At 42.8% G+C, this 16,242-nt stretch overlaps 1 protein-coding gene across 6 annotated transcripts in view; it reads right to left on the bottom strand.

The window, feature by feature from the left end:
- Positions 1-16,242, bottom strand: part of FHOD3 (formin homology 2 domain containing 3) — a gene marked incomplete at both ends in the record, with an annotated part of 417,341 nt that overhangs the window by 17,495 nt on the left and 383,604 nt on the right. For all 6 annotated transcript variants that reach the window (XM_084252166.1, XM_084252168.1, XM_084252167.1 and 3 more), the window contains 4 exons: positions 3,757-3,947; positions 10,050-10,211; positions 10,880-10,999; positions 12,566-12,748. In XM_084252166.1, coding sequence (XP_084108292.1) covers positions 3,757-3,947; positions 10,050-10,211; positions 10,880-10,999; positions 12,566-12,748 — 656 coding nt within the window. The remainder of the gene's footprint in view (positions 1-3,756; positions 3,948-10,049; positions 10,212-10,879; positions 11,000-12,565; positions 12,749-16,242) is intronic.

The raw sequence follows: 16,242 nt of genomic DNA, 5'->3' as shown, positions 1-16,242 counted from the left end.
TTTAGTGAATATTTAGAATAGACATAAATGTGTTGCATCATGTTAAAGGATGGTTCATAAAAATAATTATAAAGTTACTTACAGAGCCTTCACAGAAAACTTTTTCACTAAGAAAAAAATATTTTCTTGAATATCATAATTAAATTAGTACAAACCAAACTACACAAGTAGATTTCTTTCTCAATCTTTCCTAGCTATTTAATTTATATATTAAACTTTATTGGGCTCCACTTATTTTTTTTAAATAAATGAAATAAGTAAACAAGTCTCCAATTTTAAGTTGCCAGATAATGAAAAAATGTTACAAGGAGACAGAGGGAAATTTTACAAAGAATTAACAATATTATATAAATGATACCACTATTTGTAGGTAAAAACTTTTGGTTCTGGTCACTCTAATTTGTATGGTTTGAATAGGGGTCAGATTGTTTCCCAAATGAGGAACTTATTCTTTCTGTGAAGAATAATAAAGTGAAGCATAAAACATGTCTTTAAGGGGTCTGAAAAATGCTGTTTATTTATTTATTTTTAAAGATTTATTTATTTATTTATTTATTTATACAAGCACTAGGTACAGTCAGAAGCGCGGGAGGGTGAGAGAATTCACCAGAGCCAGAGCGGGGAACAGAATAGACAGACTGATGAAGCACAATGCTGAGGGGAGCAGCGGGCGCGGCAGGAGGGGTCTGTGTGCCATGTGGGATCCTTGCCGGTGGCCAGGGATCGAACTGGCTTTGCAGAGGCTGCGAAGAATTTCGCAACCCAGTGCTCAACCGCTGCGCCACGGGGGAGGCCCTGAAAAATGCTGTTTAAAGCCAAACATGCTAGCTGAAACTGCCAAGAGAACACATAATGCATAAATGTTCATGACTTTGAATTAGGCAATGATTTCTTAGATATATCAAAAGAAGCATAAGAAACAAAGAAAACAGATAAATTGAAACTTCATCAAAATGAAAATCTTTTGTGCATCAAAGGACATCAAGAGAAAAAGATAACCTGCAGAATGGGAGAATATATTTGTGAGTCATATGTTTGATAAGGGATTTGTACCCAGAACATATAGAGAAATCTTGCATCCCCCCTACACTTAAAGAGATGAAAAATGGACAATGGATTTAATGAGCTACTTCTCAAAAAAATATGCAGATAAGCAATAAGCACATGAAAAGATGCTTAACATCTTAAGTCATTAGAGGACCATAAGTCAATGCCCATTTCACACACACAAGGATGGCTAAAATACAGACAATGACAGGGCTGGTAAGGTAGTTGAAAATAGTGGGAACATGAAACAGTTCAGCTGCTGTGGAGGTCTAGGTGTTCTGAGAATCCATATGCCACTTTGTCACCTGTGGAGGTTTGAGACCTTACACCTCGAGTGTCATGGAGCAACATCTGTGTAACCACTGCTGCTTTTAAAAAAAGTGCCCTGTTAAGTGGATCCCTGATTACCCAGTTGCATGGGGTGAAAAAAAAAGATAAAAGTTTACCTATTTGTGACTTTCTGATGTGAAGTCCTATATTTAGGTTTATCTGCTAGGCATCACCTGCCATCCAGTGAATGATTACAAACTAAGGTTTTTCTCCTTTCTGGGTCTCAGTCTCTCACTGTGAAATGGGAACAAGTTAGATCTCAGCAGTCCTAGGCTCCTGGGAATCTTGGTAGCAAAGGAAGGAAAGACAAACCACTGAGGCTCTGAGTCTCTCATGTCCCTTTCATGGTTAATCCTGCTTTAATCAGTTCTAGGTATGGGGCGAGATGGGGCTCCTGCTCATGACTTCATTTGAACCCAGGGTTGTGTGGTTCAAATACTTAGGCTGGGCCACTACTTGGAGCTTCCCCGCCTCTGCGCCATGACCCTTTCACTACCCACCATGATGTCAATGAATTCTTGGCTCACAGTTGTCATCCCCACTGGGTGGCCAATAGGGAATGTAGGCTGGGATTCGGGGCACCTAAGAGCAATCATCATTTGACCAGCTTACCAAGGAGAATGCACATATGCATATATATATATATATATATATATATATATATACACACACACACACATATGTACACATGCACACACATATACACACGCATTATACCCTAAGGAACAGAGGTATCCACAGAATGAATTTTTATCTGTCTGGGATTAAGTGGTTACTGTGACCAGGCATAATAGCTTTACAAGACTTTTGTAAAACTGCTCAAGTTTCAAGACATTTCAAATGGAAACTATTTGTTTATTTGAGTAGTTTTTTAAGTTGGAAATCGCTTGTATCATACAAAGCATGGAGGGCCAAAGCAGCTCACATTCCCTGCTGTCCCTCTTTAACCATGTTAAAAGCACAGTGTACTTTAGTTCAGTAAGAAATTTGACAAAAATCTCTGAGATCTTCTTACCCAGAGGGCAGATGTGAGGTCTAGATGAAGCACAGGGAGGCAGGTTTAAGGTTTAGGTCAAGCAACCAAATTCCAAAAGTGCTAATGAATGGATAGTTGTCAACCTAGAGGCAAGATTCTGTTCTTTATTCCTCTAAAGACCACCCCCGCCTTCTCAGTCTGCATCAAGACCCAGGAGGTATATTTACCAAAAGCAGGAAATGACATAGGGGAGAGAGGGTACATACGTGTACACACATACACACACAAACACACACACACACATCAGGTTCCTAAAAGGTCTGAGTTCAGGGAAGGCAAAGGAAGAAGATGAAAGGAGCGAGGGGAAAGGAAGGCAAGAGAGATGAAAAGAATAAAAAATAAGAAATGTACAGGGATAAATGAAAATACCACCCCTTTGTTAAAAATTAATGATAAAGGTTCCAAGCGCAGGAATGGGAATTGCTGGAGGAGCAGATCTCTGGAACAGCCTCTGGCTGAGATGGCCCCAGCTCAGTCTGAGATTGCTGGGAAGACTACCTGAACAGAACTGCAGGGAGGCCTGTTTCCGAAGGGCTGGCATCAGACCACCTGCTCCAAGTAGACCACAGCCTGTAGACCTGCACATGTGCTCACCAAGCTAATAGCCCAGGATTGAGCACACAGACCCTAGAGGCCACAATGAGGGACCTAAAACCATACTCTGTGACAAGCAAAGGAAAAGAAAGCGTTGGTGGATGGGAGGAAATATCCTTGCTTAGGAAGCTGGAAGAGCCAAGGTTCTAGTCCCAGTGTTGCCACCAGTTACAGATGAAAGAACCCCAGATATTCCTGCTTTTATCAGATTTACATAGAGGGCTCACAGGTGTAGGCAAGTAGGTCTGATGTATCTCTCCTGTGTCTCCCACATTCTGTGACTCTGAGGACGGTCCAATGGACAGCACCTGGGGTGGGGCCTCAGCCTCTTCCAGGCAGGGTGCTGCACAGAGCCACCATCAGAGAAACAATGAATGAGAGGCCTCAGAGGCAGACTACAGATGATATAGAGGAGAAACATTTCTAATAAGTTGAGCTGTCTGCAGGGAAGAGCACTCTTGTAGCTCCCTGTAGAAGCAGGCTCAAGAGATTCAGGGCTCCATTTGTCTGATGCAATTCCCGACTAAGTAGGATTTGGGGATGACATTTTCTCTGAGATTCTTTCCAATCTCAAGAGTCAATGGCATTATATTACTGTCATGTGCGTAAGAAAAATGAAGCTTGTGCGTCAAAGGTGTACTTACCATGTATCCCGAATTTACAGAACTTTTGTCCCTTTAACTTCAGGTGCAAAGTATTTTCAACATGCCATTTAATGGATATTTCTATAAGTTCCTCCACCCACTGACCTGTTAATTATTCTCCTATGGACAATCTTTAAGATGATAATTCGTTCTGCACAGTCTTTTAGGAACTCGGACATTCGTTGTTTTAAAACTGGTTTCATTTCATGTTTTGCAATTGCCTTAAGGTGATCCCATGAAGCCTTGCATCTTCTCTCCATCTGACATAAATTATCCTGAAGTTGATCAAAGTCAACCTGAAAATCAGAGAGAGAACATTGCAAATGCACTGAAATAACCGGACACCAACCTGAACCAGGAAACCAAACTGCCTCTGGGAAGAAATAAACATCAAAACCAAATTTACATCTTGAAATACAAACATATTTATGGCCCAAAAATTATTCACATGTGTATTTGTCATTATCTTGACATCAAATTATTATTGAAACTGTTCTCCAAATGAACCCAACACAAGTATCACCTCTTTTTTATTATTTGGAAAGAAATCTTAGAAAAGTCTTCGGGAACTGTAAATTAAAACATGATATCAAGGAAGCCTAGTACAAGATGAACTGAGCAGATGTCTCATAAATTTTTTCAGAGTGCTCTCTTTCTCAGAGATGATATTTCATGTAAGGTTGGAGGAACTCACCACAGCCATACATGGATGGCTCCGATATGCCAGGGCCAGCTAAGGGGCAGCCAGTTTCTCTTCCCCATCATCTCTTTTAAACTGTGTGACAAATTATATTATTTATCTACCCACTTACTCATTCAACCAACCCCAATGGAGAAGCTAGTGCTCGCCAGTTTTCAGTACAGGTTCTAAGGACAAATGTTGAGCAACCTGCGATTCTCAAGGGGGATCATATAAACAGGTGAGTACCAAGCACTAAGGACACACAGGACCCACCAGGTGAGTGCAAATGTGGATGTGTATCTAGGTATATATGTATGTGCTGTGGGGGCATGTGGTCCTGCAGCAGATGTAAACCATGAGCACAAAGAATCAATGTGACCTTCAGGGAACTGGGAATAGTTTGGGTTGATTTGAAGTAGCCTGAGATGTGACTTTTTAATATAATGCTTTTGTAAAGTTTCTAGACTAAAATTTGTGTGAGCCAGAGGATCAGTGTGGAAAAGATACACTTGAAGGTATTTAATGAAGGGAGATGTAGGATTAGCAGCAGCAGAGGTGGAGGAAGAAACTGAGAAAGCTAGGAGGGAGGGAAGAGACAAACAATGAGCTGAAGGGAGGCAGCAGAGAGATGGTGGGAGAGAAGAGCCAGTCTGAAGAGGTAAGAGAAAATGTGTGGGAGTGAGTTGCCATTGTTTAGATGCCACTGACTATGGTTACAAGGTTACAAGTGACCGGATATGAGCCCAAGGAGACTTGCTGAGGTGGCTCAGACTTCCAGTCAGAAAGAGAATGGAATGGTCAAATCAAAAACAGGTCAATTCTGTGAGAGGATCTGTCACCAGACAGGATGAAGATATGCTGAGCCTTAAAGAGAATACCCAGCATTCCAGGCAAGACATCACATGTCCTGAATTTCATGGGTGCTAAAGAGCCAAAAAAGAGAAGACAAGATTACGCAGAATGCTGAGATTCAGGCAAGCAAGGAGTTCATGGGTCTTTGAACAAAATGGTTTGTCTACAACTAAGAGAATCCTCTGTCCAGATTAAAGAAGGCTTCACTTTCCAAAGAGACAATGGAGTTGAGGGGGAAATCTGGCATTCAGCTGAGGGGATAACACATGTAAATTTAGAAAAGGATCAAATAGTTCAAAGAATAAGTCCAGAAAAGGATCCAGATGACTAGGGATTGACAAGTAATGTCTAGGAGGTCCAGGAGATTTAAAGCCAGTTGTAATAGGTCTAACTACAACTCTCTGAATCTGTCCTCACTGGCATCTGGCAGTGACCTTGATCCACAATAACTTTAAACACTTTAATACATCTAATGACTTCAGTTCATCTTAAACACATGTACCCCATAGCTTTGTGTAGTCTAACCAGATGATGCTGGTTCAGCACTGCAGTGAGCATGGTGTGGGCAGGCAGATATGATAGGAGAGATGGTTTTTCAGAGAAGAGAGAAATCTGAGCTTCTAAGGTAGGAGTAGAAACAACCTCACTGCCAAACAGGTGGGGAACTTTTAATGAAAAGCAGTTGAGCGTTTGACTTAATGCTGCATCATTTGAGAGGGTTGGAAGACTGTCTCAGCTGGTGCACATGAGCGGAGTCTTCACATCCTCAGATTCTGTCACTAGTTCCACTTCAGAGGGGAGAAACTGATGGCCTAGTGAGGTTAAGTAACCTGTGAGATGCCCAATGGGAAGTGGTGGAACTGGGACTTGAAACCAAGGCTCTATTTGCTTCAGTTCCTAACCATTACGACTTAAGCCTAGGCTTGGTCCTAACAAATTCCATCTCAGGGAGAGAGCTGGCCTGGCCTGCTCTCACCAGAAAGTTCTCTCCCAAGAACTGCTCCACATGGGCCACCTTCTGTGTGTAGGGAGACATAAAGGCTGTAACGTCTCGCCTTATCAAGGTAGTCTGGGATGCTGTGGGACAACTCAGGCAGGGAGGAGAGGCTTGTGGTGGGGAAACACACAGAATGAGTGTCACAAATTTTTTGACATGTATCCCTTCAAAATGTAAATACTGACTGCACTTTGAATGTGAGACAGCTTAAGTAACGTGGTTCTAATTAATGGAGAATAAATACTAGGTCATAAAAAAGGACAGAGCTTCTGCCCTGGTTCTTTCTCTCTCATCAACTAGTAGGGGAGGCCATCTACTATATAATGAGAAACTCAAGGAGCTGTGGAAGTGGCCCAAAGGGGAAGGAACCTCAGTTAACAGCCAGCAGGTGAGTAAAAACACCATGAGAGTAAATTCTTCAGGTCCACTCAAGCCTTCTGGTGACTGCAGCCTTGAAAACATCTTGACTGAAATCTCATGAAAGATGCTGAGGCAGAACCATTCATGAAATAACATTTCTTATTGTCTTTTACGGGTTGAATTTTATCACTCAAAAATTCACATATTGAAGTCAAATTTCCTGCCCCCCGGTATATATCAGAATGTGACAATATTTAGAAATTAGGTTGTTGCAAATATAATTAGTTATATTAGAATGATCATACTGGAGGAGGGTGGACTTCTAGTTCAATATAACAGGTGTCATTATAAGAAGGGGAAATTTGGACACAGACACTCAGGAAGAATGCCACATGAAGATGAAGGCAGAATAATTGCCAGCAAACCACCAGGACCTAGGAGAGAACTATGGAACAGACCTCGCCTTCAAAAGGAAGTAACCCAGGGGCTTCCCTGGTGGCCAAGGGGTTAAGCACAGCATTATGAAGCAATCCGCAGCCTCTGCAGCACGAGTTCGATCCCTGGCTGGCTAGGTAGTTACCCACATGGTGCAGCAGACCTCTCCTGTCTCACCTGCTGCTCCCCTCAGCAGTGTATTTCAGTCAATCTGCCTGTTCTGTTCCTCACTTTTCTCTGGTGAATCCTCTCACCCCCTACCCCTGTACCTCTGTACAGGGCCTATATCCCAGCTCTTATATGCATAAATAAATAAATCTTAAAAAAAAAAGGAATTAACCCTGCCAATATCTTGATCTCAGACTATTGGCTTCCATAACAGTGAGACAAAAAAAAAAAAATCTCGTTTTTCTAGGCTAATGAGTTTGGGATACTTTGTTACATCAGCCTTAGGAAACTAATACATTGCTAAATGGCTAATTTTTGGGGTGATTTGTTACACAAGCAGGTAATACAAGCAGGTACAATGTGAGGAATGAGCACCTGTGTTACTACCCGCCTGTACTCCCTGGAGCCATGGAGTAAGGCCAGTGATCACTTGTCACTTTGTTCTTCCCCTAGGAGTAGCCAGGCAGTTGGTCCCCACCTCCATCCATTTCCACAAACGTCTGGTGGGACAGTTTCCTTCCAATGCCAGAGCAACCAGCTCCTAGGAGGTGACAGGGGTGATGCCCAAAGTGTGACAGCCCAGGGCATGAGTGCAGTTGGACTGTGGGCTCCTGCAGTTTAGTTTGTACTAAACTGCACAGAAGGGCCCCTTAATTAAGCCCCAAAATGGCTTTGGGAGTAAAGGCTGAGAAGAGCTGGTAGATGCCCTCTTGGCCTCTTGGTGTCCTGCTGCAAGTTTTGGGGTCAATATTCATCATCAGGGCCTCCCCTGGTGGCGTAGGCGGTTGAGCACAGTGCTGTGAAACTGTCCGCAGCCTTTGCAGTGTTGGTTTGATCCCGGCTGGCCAGCGAGGGTCCCACATGGCGTGACAGACCTCTCCTGTTGCTCCTGCTGCTCCCCTCAGTAGTGTATTTCGTCAGTCTGCCTGTTCTGTTCCCCACTCTGTCTCTGGTGAATCCTCTCACCTCCCACGCATCTGGCCTGTACCCCGTTTCTTGTATAAATAAATCTTTAAAAAATAAATTCATCATTAATAATTGCCAAGGTTAATAGGTAGAAGCTACCTGCAGTTTTGCTTGCGCAGCCAATCTTTAGGACAAGATCAGCCATTTAATGACCAGTTCACTAGTAACCAAACATCTTTTGGGAAAGACCTAGGTCAGACTTTGGGGCCCAGCTACTGTCAGGACTCCTAAGCCAGGGCAACTTTTGTCACAAGCAGGCTCTCTCTAGGGGAAGGTACTAGGAAAGAACAAAAACCACATGTAAAAAGGGAACCTATTTGTTCTGGATGGTTTTAGAAACAGGACCAAGATGAAGAGGCTCCAGACAGCCAGGCAGACTTTGTCTCCTATAGTTATTCCTAACAAAGCTGCCCTCTGAGAAGGTGCTGGTGGGGCTGTCAGAGCAGCAACTGGAGGACCTCCTTTTGGGTGGGGGGGAGACTCAGAGGGGCCTTTTGTGTTGGTTAGGATATTGAAGTAATATTTGTGAAGACTTCAAAACAGTGCCTGGCACAGTCAATACTTAAGAGAGTCTGTGAAACTGGCAGCGGCGGCAGTGGTGGGGGGTGTTCTAAAAGCCCCTTTGTCAGCTCACAGAGCTTGAGGTTGCTGGCTGTGCCTATTTCTGCCTCAAGACAGGTCCATTGTCAGGCCGGCTCTACCTGCCACCCTGTCCTTCCTGAGGCAGGCAAGGAGGGTCTCAGTTCCAGGTCCCCACAAGCCAGAAAGAGGAAGCACCACTTGAAGGAAACCTTACCAAAGCCCCTTCCCCACCCCCTGCCCTCCCCCTGCTACTCTTCTCATACTAGACTCCAATACCCAACATGTCTCAGTGCAAAAGGTCCTTCTGCTGTTCCCTCTGCCACCTGGGCTGTGATTCCAGAAGTTTTCTCCATGCTGGCCTGGCTGCTGGGCCCTATTCATGCCCTCTCCCTAAGTTTCCTGTTGCTCCCAAGACCCTCACATCACCTCCCAGTTCTGGTGTATTTGGGATTCCTCTGAGCTTATTGAGGCCCAGCAATGCTCCTGTGGTGAGTTCAGCTGGGTCCCCAGCTATTAAGACTGTCTCTTTTCTGGGGGGTGGGGGGCAGGGAGGGGAGGGATTGGGGTCAAAATAAGGGGGTCGCAATTGTATGGGGAATATAAAAATAAAATTTATAATAAAAAAAAGACTGTCTCTTTTCTAATAAACCATAAGTTCATGAAGATTTTAACTCTGCACTAAATTTAAGGGCTCACAGCAGAGGGGCCAATTCCATGTACTGTTTAGAGTCCTATAAAACTGCCCCCTCCGTGTAAAATCATGGGGATGGCCAATGTTGGGGAGCATGGGCCAGGGTGCCCTGTGTGCTTGTTCCACACCTCCCTGCAAGGGAGTCATAGGAGGAGTCACAGCATGTCTTTTTTTTTTTTAATAATAAATTTTATTTTTATATTCCCCATACAATTGCAACCCCCTTAATTTGACCCCAATCCCTCCCCTCCCGCCCCCTACCCCCCCATAGAGTGTTTCTGGTTCATAGTTTTTTATTGATTTTGATTTTCACTTTCTTATAGTTACAGCATGTCTTTTTAACATGGGCTGGGATTTTTAATGCGCTGGAGAGTGCAGCTTGATGCTTAGCCCCACTCAGCAGTGGCCGGGGGTTAGTACTGGGATAATAGGCTTGCCTCATATTTCTCAGTAGGAAAGAATCTGATGGCAAACCTGAGAGGGGAAAACCATCTTAAAAGTCCATTAGAAATGGCATACAACAAGTCAAATTCATAAGCTCCAGGGCAGGGGATGCCAGCAGCACTTGGGCGTTTTCCTTCACAGAGCCTGTGCCTCAGAGATGACCCGCAAAGAGCGAGCATGGGAGGGGAAGGCACAGCCCGCTCCCCTGTCCACACACATACCTTGGCTGACCTGGTGACGGCCCCAATCTCCGAGTACAGATCAGAGCTGTCTGGGAAGTTTTCCACCACCATGGTGCACACGTGGTGGAGAAGTGACTGCTTGTGCACGGTGTCTTTGACTTCTGGAACCTTCTCGAGGTAGCTTAATTCAAATGCTTTGGCCTGTTTGGTGAACATTAAGTAAAAGAACAAGTTCCATGCAGATTCTTAGAGAAGCACAAATGGTTAGAATCCACACTCTACTGGGTAGCCCACCATAGTTTCCTCTGTGAGGGAAGCTGCTCAGGCACAGTCCATCATCTGCGGCTGATCACACATGGACCAGGTACACAGAAATGACGTGAGCCTCCAGCCCATTCCCATCAGGGTCTGATATAGACTGCCCCCGGGCTCCCCCTGCCAATCAGCATGCCATGGGGCTGAGTCTCTGCCATCTGGGTGTATTACAGGTACTTCTTTCCCTTGCCTTGTTACTTTTGACAACTTGGCCCAAATAAATTAAATTAAGTACAAGTATTTGAGTAATAAAATCAGAGGGAAAAAAAAGCAGAAGAAAATATCTTCAATGTCAGGTTTGAGAATAGCCGAGCTTCCTAAGGAACAGTGTGCTTATTTTTCTAAGTTTTCTTATTTATAGTAAGATACAGGTTGCCATAAATAGGCCCAGATAGATTAGGGACACAATTCTGCCTAGATTTTCAGCACAAAAATGTGAAAGTTGTTTTTTCATTTGTACACTGGGGGGCCAGAGACACAATCTCCACAGCAAATGAGGGTCAGGAATTTCATGACAAGGAAAGGTGGGAGGATGAGGGATAGGAAAGACTTACATTAGTTCCATTTAGAAAGTTCCCAATGGCTAAGAGAGTAGACAGGATGAAGCCCAAGGTTTTATTGTTCTCCAATTGGTCTATTCCTTCCTTCAGGTCCAAAAGAGGTTCTGCCACTTCCTTTCAGTTAAAAAAACATTAGGAGGAGATGATAAAGAATGTATATCTTGGCTTCACTTTGTCTTTATTCATATTTGTACAAGGGAAGGAGTGGATTTCTCCCCAGCACAAGGCAATCCCATGGGTGGAGACTTGCTCCTAGTTATGGAAAAGGGTCAAAAGGATCAGGGAGAAAGTCTGGTCCCCAAAAACTTGCCGGTGGAGACATGTGGCTACAGACACTTGTGCTGGGGTGACAAACGGGGTCTTCCCTTGTTCCTGCTTATCTACCAAGCTCAAGAAGGATGCTTGGGTCACACCCTCTTCACTTCTCCTCAACCATAGCTCACTTCCGCGACACTCTTCCTTTGCAGTTTCCTTCAGTATCTGGCCTACAGTGTTCCTCTTTGCCTCTCTCTTTCCAGGTAGATGTTAGAAAATGTGGCCTCCCTGGCCCTGTCTTCTAGCTCCCCTCTAGGCACTCTGTGGCAAGCCACCTCTTATCTGGTTACTTTCTAGAAAGACACCATCCTCACTACTCCCACGGCCTTCGTAACACCCACTCTGACCTCTAGCATTTTCTGTGGCCTCACAGCCTCAGTCTCCCCTTCCCTATCTACTGTTGCTTGATGAACCCCACTGCCATGCCTTTACTAGTCCTCTCCCATAGCTTATACCCAAAAGTCAGAAGGTTCAGCTTCATTCTCTCCAGCAGACCTTCTACCAGGCTAGCCCTGCCAATCCCCAAACAAGCTGATCTGATAAGTCCATGACATGACCTTACTTTGCTTGAGAAGGTCACCTAAACATTCTGACCAGCTTAGAGACCAACTCATGCCAGGTAGGTCACCTTAGCAGTCCTAGGGCTCCATTCCTGCCCTATTCCTGAATGAACGCAAATACCCACTGCCAACTCTCTGCCCTTCACAGGAGGATGGAGGCCACACAGCCACTCCACCTGTGCTTGGAGTCTGTCTCCTCCAGGCACTTCCTATCAGTACAGCTCACCTTCCATTCTCTGTCCTATCCACTGGTTCCTTCAGCCCAGCCTGCAAAAATACTCACATAATCCGAGGCCAGAGGAAGCTTGCTTCTATGCCCTGCTCCAGCCGAGTCCCCAATGTCTTCACTGTCAAGGTCCCTTTCTTTGTATTCTCCTCTCACCCTCATGTGATCTCTTCTATTTTCAACTTTCTACCAAGATACTCTTTTAAAGGGACCCAATAACCTGCTGATTGCCACAGGCAGTGGCAGTTTAGTTGATTATCATCAGGTGGGAGACACAGGTCATTTTCTAGGGAGTGCTTCTATTTTCCAAATTTTTTACTATGAGCATATGAAGTCAGAAAACTTTAATTGATATCTTTCTTTAACATGTCACCTAGTACCCACAATCAAGAGTGTGAAGCTGGTGCCAGGCAGACACTTTAGAATTACCCCTCATGAGTAGACAGCTGAGCTCTTAGGATGGACACACCATTCCCGTCAACCCTATCTTAGGAATGGTACTTCACTACTTTCTCATAAAAAACTGACTCTCTCTACAGTGGGCTGCAGGAATGGCTGCCTCTATTCCTAATTGTTTACCTTTTCTGTAGTTTCATAATCCATTTTGAATGCCCAGAGGTGGAGTCGAGCTGAGAGCTCGCTGATGGAGGAGAGTGTGAGGAGGAACTGCTCAGCACTGCCCAGGGGCACGTCAGGGTTGGCCAGCTGAGCTTCCTGGATTTTCTGCTTCTCTTCTTCAGTGGGAATCATAGTTAGAATTTTCTGGAAAGAAGGGATGATACAGTAATATTCTTATTCATCTCAGTCATCTCATTCATCTCAGTGATGAAAGATACCCAACCCCTTCAATGTTTTCAAATTCATATTGCAATTTTCCAACCAGGTAGTGGGTATTGTGTTGTCAGCATTTATATATACACACACGTGCATATACATAATCATTATAATAAATACATTATAAATACAAAATAAATAAATACATTATAAATACATTTCAGAGATTATATGTACCCGGTAGCATCTAAAAGGCTACTGACTGGAGGGCCATAAAAGAAGTCTTAGGGAACTAGAGGAAAGGCAAAGTAAGTGTATCAAGTTATTTAAGAATGTTCTGAGCTCACCCCTGAGCTGTTCATGTGTGAGTCTGACCTTAAATACAACATCAAAGGCTTTGAGACCTGAACTAGCGTTCTCGCATAGCTACCATCCACTTTGAAAACAGCTGACGCTGGAACCTCGGTCCCCAGAAGGCAGGTCAAAACCTGTGGCCTGAACCCCAACAGGTAAAGGAATAATTTCCAATTTGCTTTGAACTCCCTGATATAAAACGTAGGCAATGATAGGACAAGGAAAGCAAGTTTCAGGCCACTATCCCTAATGAATGCAGATGGAAAAATCCTTCACAAAAGGCTTTTAAAGTATAAACATCAATATATTAAGATGTGGAAACATAAGCAACCTAAATGCCCATTAGTAGAAGACTGGATCAAGAAGATGTAGTGGACCCACACTATGGAGTGTGGTAGACCCACACTGTAGAACACTATTCAGCTATAAGAAAAATGCTGCCCAAGGTTTCCATTACAGCAAAATGGAAAGTGCCTGAGAGAATTATGTGGAGTAAAGCAAGTCAAAATGACAAAGATAAAAATTGGACATTTACAAAGCAGACAGTTTGACAAAGTAAAATACTTACAAAACCACTGTCACTAATAAATGAAACGAAGTTCCTGAGATTAAGAGGCAGGGAGAAAGGGTGAAGGAGATATAAGGGATGGTGGTGGGAAAAACAAAAGGAGTACAATAAGTACATGTGTGTGCTAAAGATAATGAATCACTTCTCATTTGTTTATCACTAGAAAAGGCCAAATAATTATGGCCTTTGGTAGTAACTAATGGTCTAAGAACAGGGTTTGACAAGTAAGTATTTTATTGCTTGGTGGACTTTTTGAATGCAGAATAGTTAATTTAAGTATTTAAATTTAAGGTAGTTAAATGTTATCTACCATGAAATTAAACAACTGGGTTTATATTAAAATACTGTAAAAAATGGGAAAATAATTGATTTAGAGAGTTAATGGATGAGCACTTCCCTTTTTTGTTAATGTTGCTATGTATATTAGATAAGCTATACAGAAGAATTAACTTTTCTTTATACAAGTAACATATGATCTAAACAGAAAAAACAAAATAAAAAGAAAAGATGTAAATATGCTATCTTTTATAGTGCAATATGAAAATATAGTAAGATTACCTCAATACGCAAGAATCAATGCAATTAATCTACCATATTAAAAAGTCTGAAGAAAAACAGTGAGTTTACCAATGTTGTAAGATATAATGTTAATACATAGAAGAGTCCATTTAATACCTAGATATTTATAATGAACAAATAGAAACCAAAAGTTAAAAATAAAGCATTTATAATAAAATACTTCATATATATCTAGGAAGACATGTGAGGGATCTAGATATGGTAAAATAGAAAACGCTGATGAAAACAATCAAAGAAGATTTAAACAAATGGGGAGATACTCTGTTTATAGACTGACTCAACAGGATCAAGATGTTAATTTTCCCAAAACTGATCTGTAAATTTGACTCAAAGAAAATGAAAATACTAGCATGATTTTTTTTCGAGGGTATAGACACTCTAAAACAAGGTAGAGGGGACCAGAACCACCGAAACAATGTTGAAAAAAGGATAATCTTGGAGGAATCATATCACTTGTCTTTAAAATCTACTATAGGGCCTCCCTGGTGGTGTCAGGGGTTAAGACGCAACCTATGAGGCTGCCCGCAGCCACTGCAGCACAAGTTTGATCCACGGCCTGCCAGGGAGCAACCCACATGGCGTAGGAGACCTCTCCTGACTCGCCTGCTGCTCCCCTCAGCAGTGTACTTCAGTCAATCAGCCTGTTCTGTTCCCTACTCTGTCTCTGGTGAATCCTCTCACTCCCCACACCTCTGGCCTGTGCCCCAATTCTTGTATACATAAATAAATAAATCTTAAAAAAATTAAAGTAAAATCTACTATAAAGCTATACTAACAAGGCAATGGGGGATGGAATACTAATCCACTAGTAAGACACGGGCACCAGGATAGATACATGAATCAATGGGACAAAATACGGAATCCAGAAACAGACTACATAACTATGACCCCATTGATTTGAAGAAGATGCGAAGACAATTCAGTGGAGAAAAGATAATGTTTTCAACAAATGGTGTTGGAAAAACTGGAATCCACATGTACAAAAATAAAAACAAATATTACACCTATCATAAGTTAACTCAAAATGGCTCAAAGATCTAAAAGTAAAAGGTAACACAACAGAATTTTTAGGGGGAAATATAGGGAAAAAATCTTTCTGACCCACAGCAGGTAATGACTTCTTAGATGATCCAAAAAAATGAATGAGTTGATCAAGCAAACATCCTCCAGATTAAAACCTTTTTCTCTGTGCAAGAAATGCCTCAAGCTACAATTCTCCACAATTTTAAAAAGAGCTACCATCTGACTCTATGGTAGGGAAGGGATGGCATGGTACAAAGGGCAAGTTTATGGTAGGTCTGTACCCTAAAAATAATGAAACTTAGGTTCATACAAAGACTTTTGCATTAATATGTACAGTTGTTTTATTCAGAGTTGCCAAAAACTGGACCAAGCTATATATTCTTCAATAGGTAAAAAGACCAACTGTGGTGCACCCCGATGGTGCATTAGTCCTCAGCAACAAAATGGGACAAAGCATAGCCTTGTACCAGCACTTGCAGACTCTCAAGTGAGTCATGCTGAGTGAATGAAGCTAGTCTTAAAAAGATACAGCCTGTATGATTCCAGTTATCTGACATTCTCAGACAAAACTGAGAAGAAAACAGATTGGGGGTTACCAGAGCAACAGGTCAGTTGAAGATGTGACTGGATGGGACCATTTTGGGTTTTTTTTGTCATTGTTAAAGATTTATTTATTTACACAAGCACTGGGTACAGTCAGAAGCATGGGGAGGGTAAGAGAATTCACCAGAGCGGGGAACAGAACAGGCAGACTGATGAAATACACTGCTGAGGGGAGCAGCGGACGTGGCAGGAGAGGTCTGTGAACCATGTGGGACCCTCACCAGCGGCTGGGGATGGAACCGGTGCTGCAGAGGCTGTGGGCAGCTTTGCAGCCCAGCGCTAAACCGCTACACTACCAGGGACCATTTTGAGTTCTGACTGTGGCAGGTATTCCTTGGATTTACACATATTTTAA

The sequence above is a fragment of the Talpa europaea genome, assembly GCF_964194135.1.
Source record: "Talpa europaea genome assembly, chromosome: 13".
NCBI lineage: Eukaryota > Metazoa > Chordata > Mammalia > Eulipotyphla > Talpidae > Talpa > Talpa europaea.
This window is presented reverse-complemented; position numbering and strand designations above follow the sequence as displayed.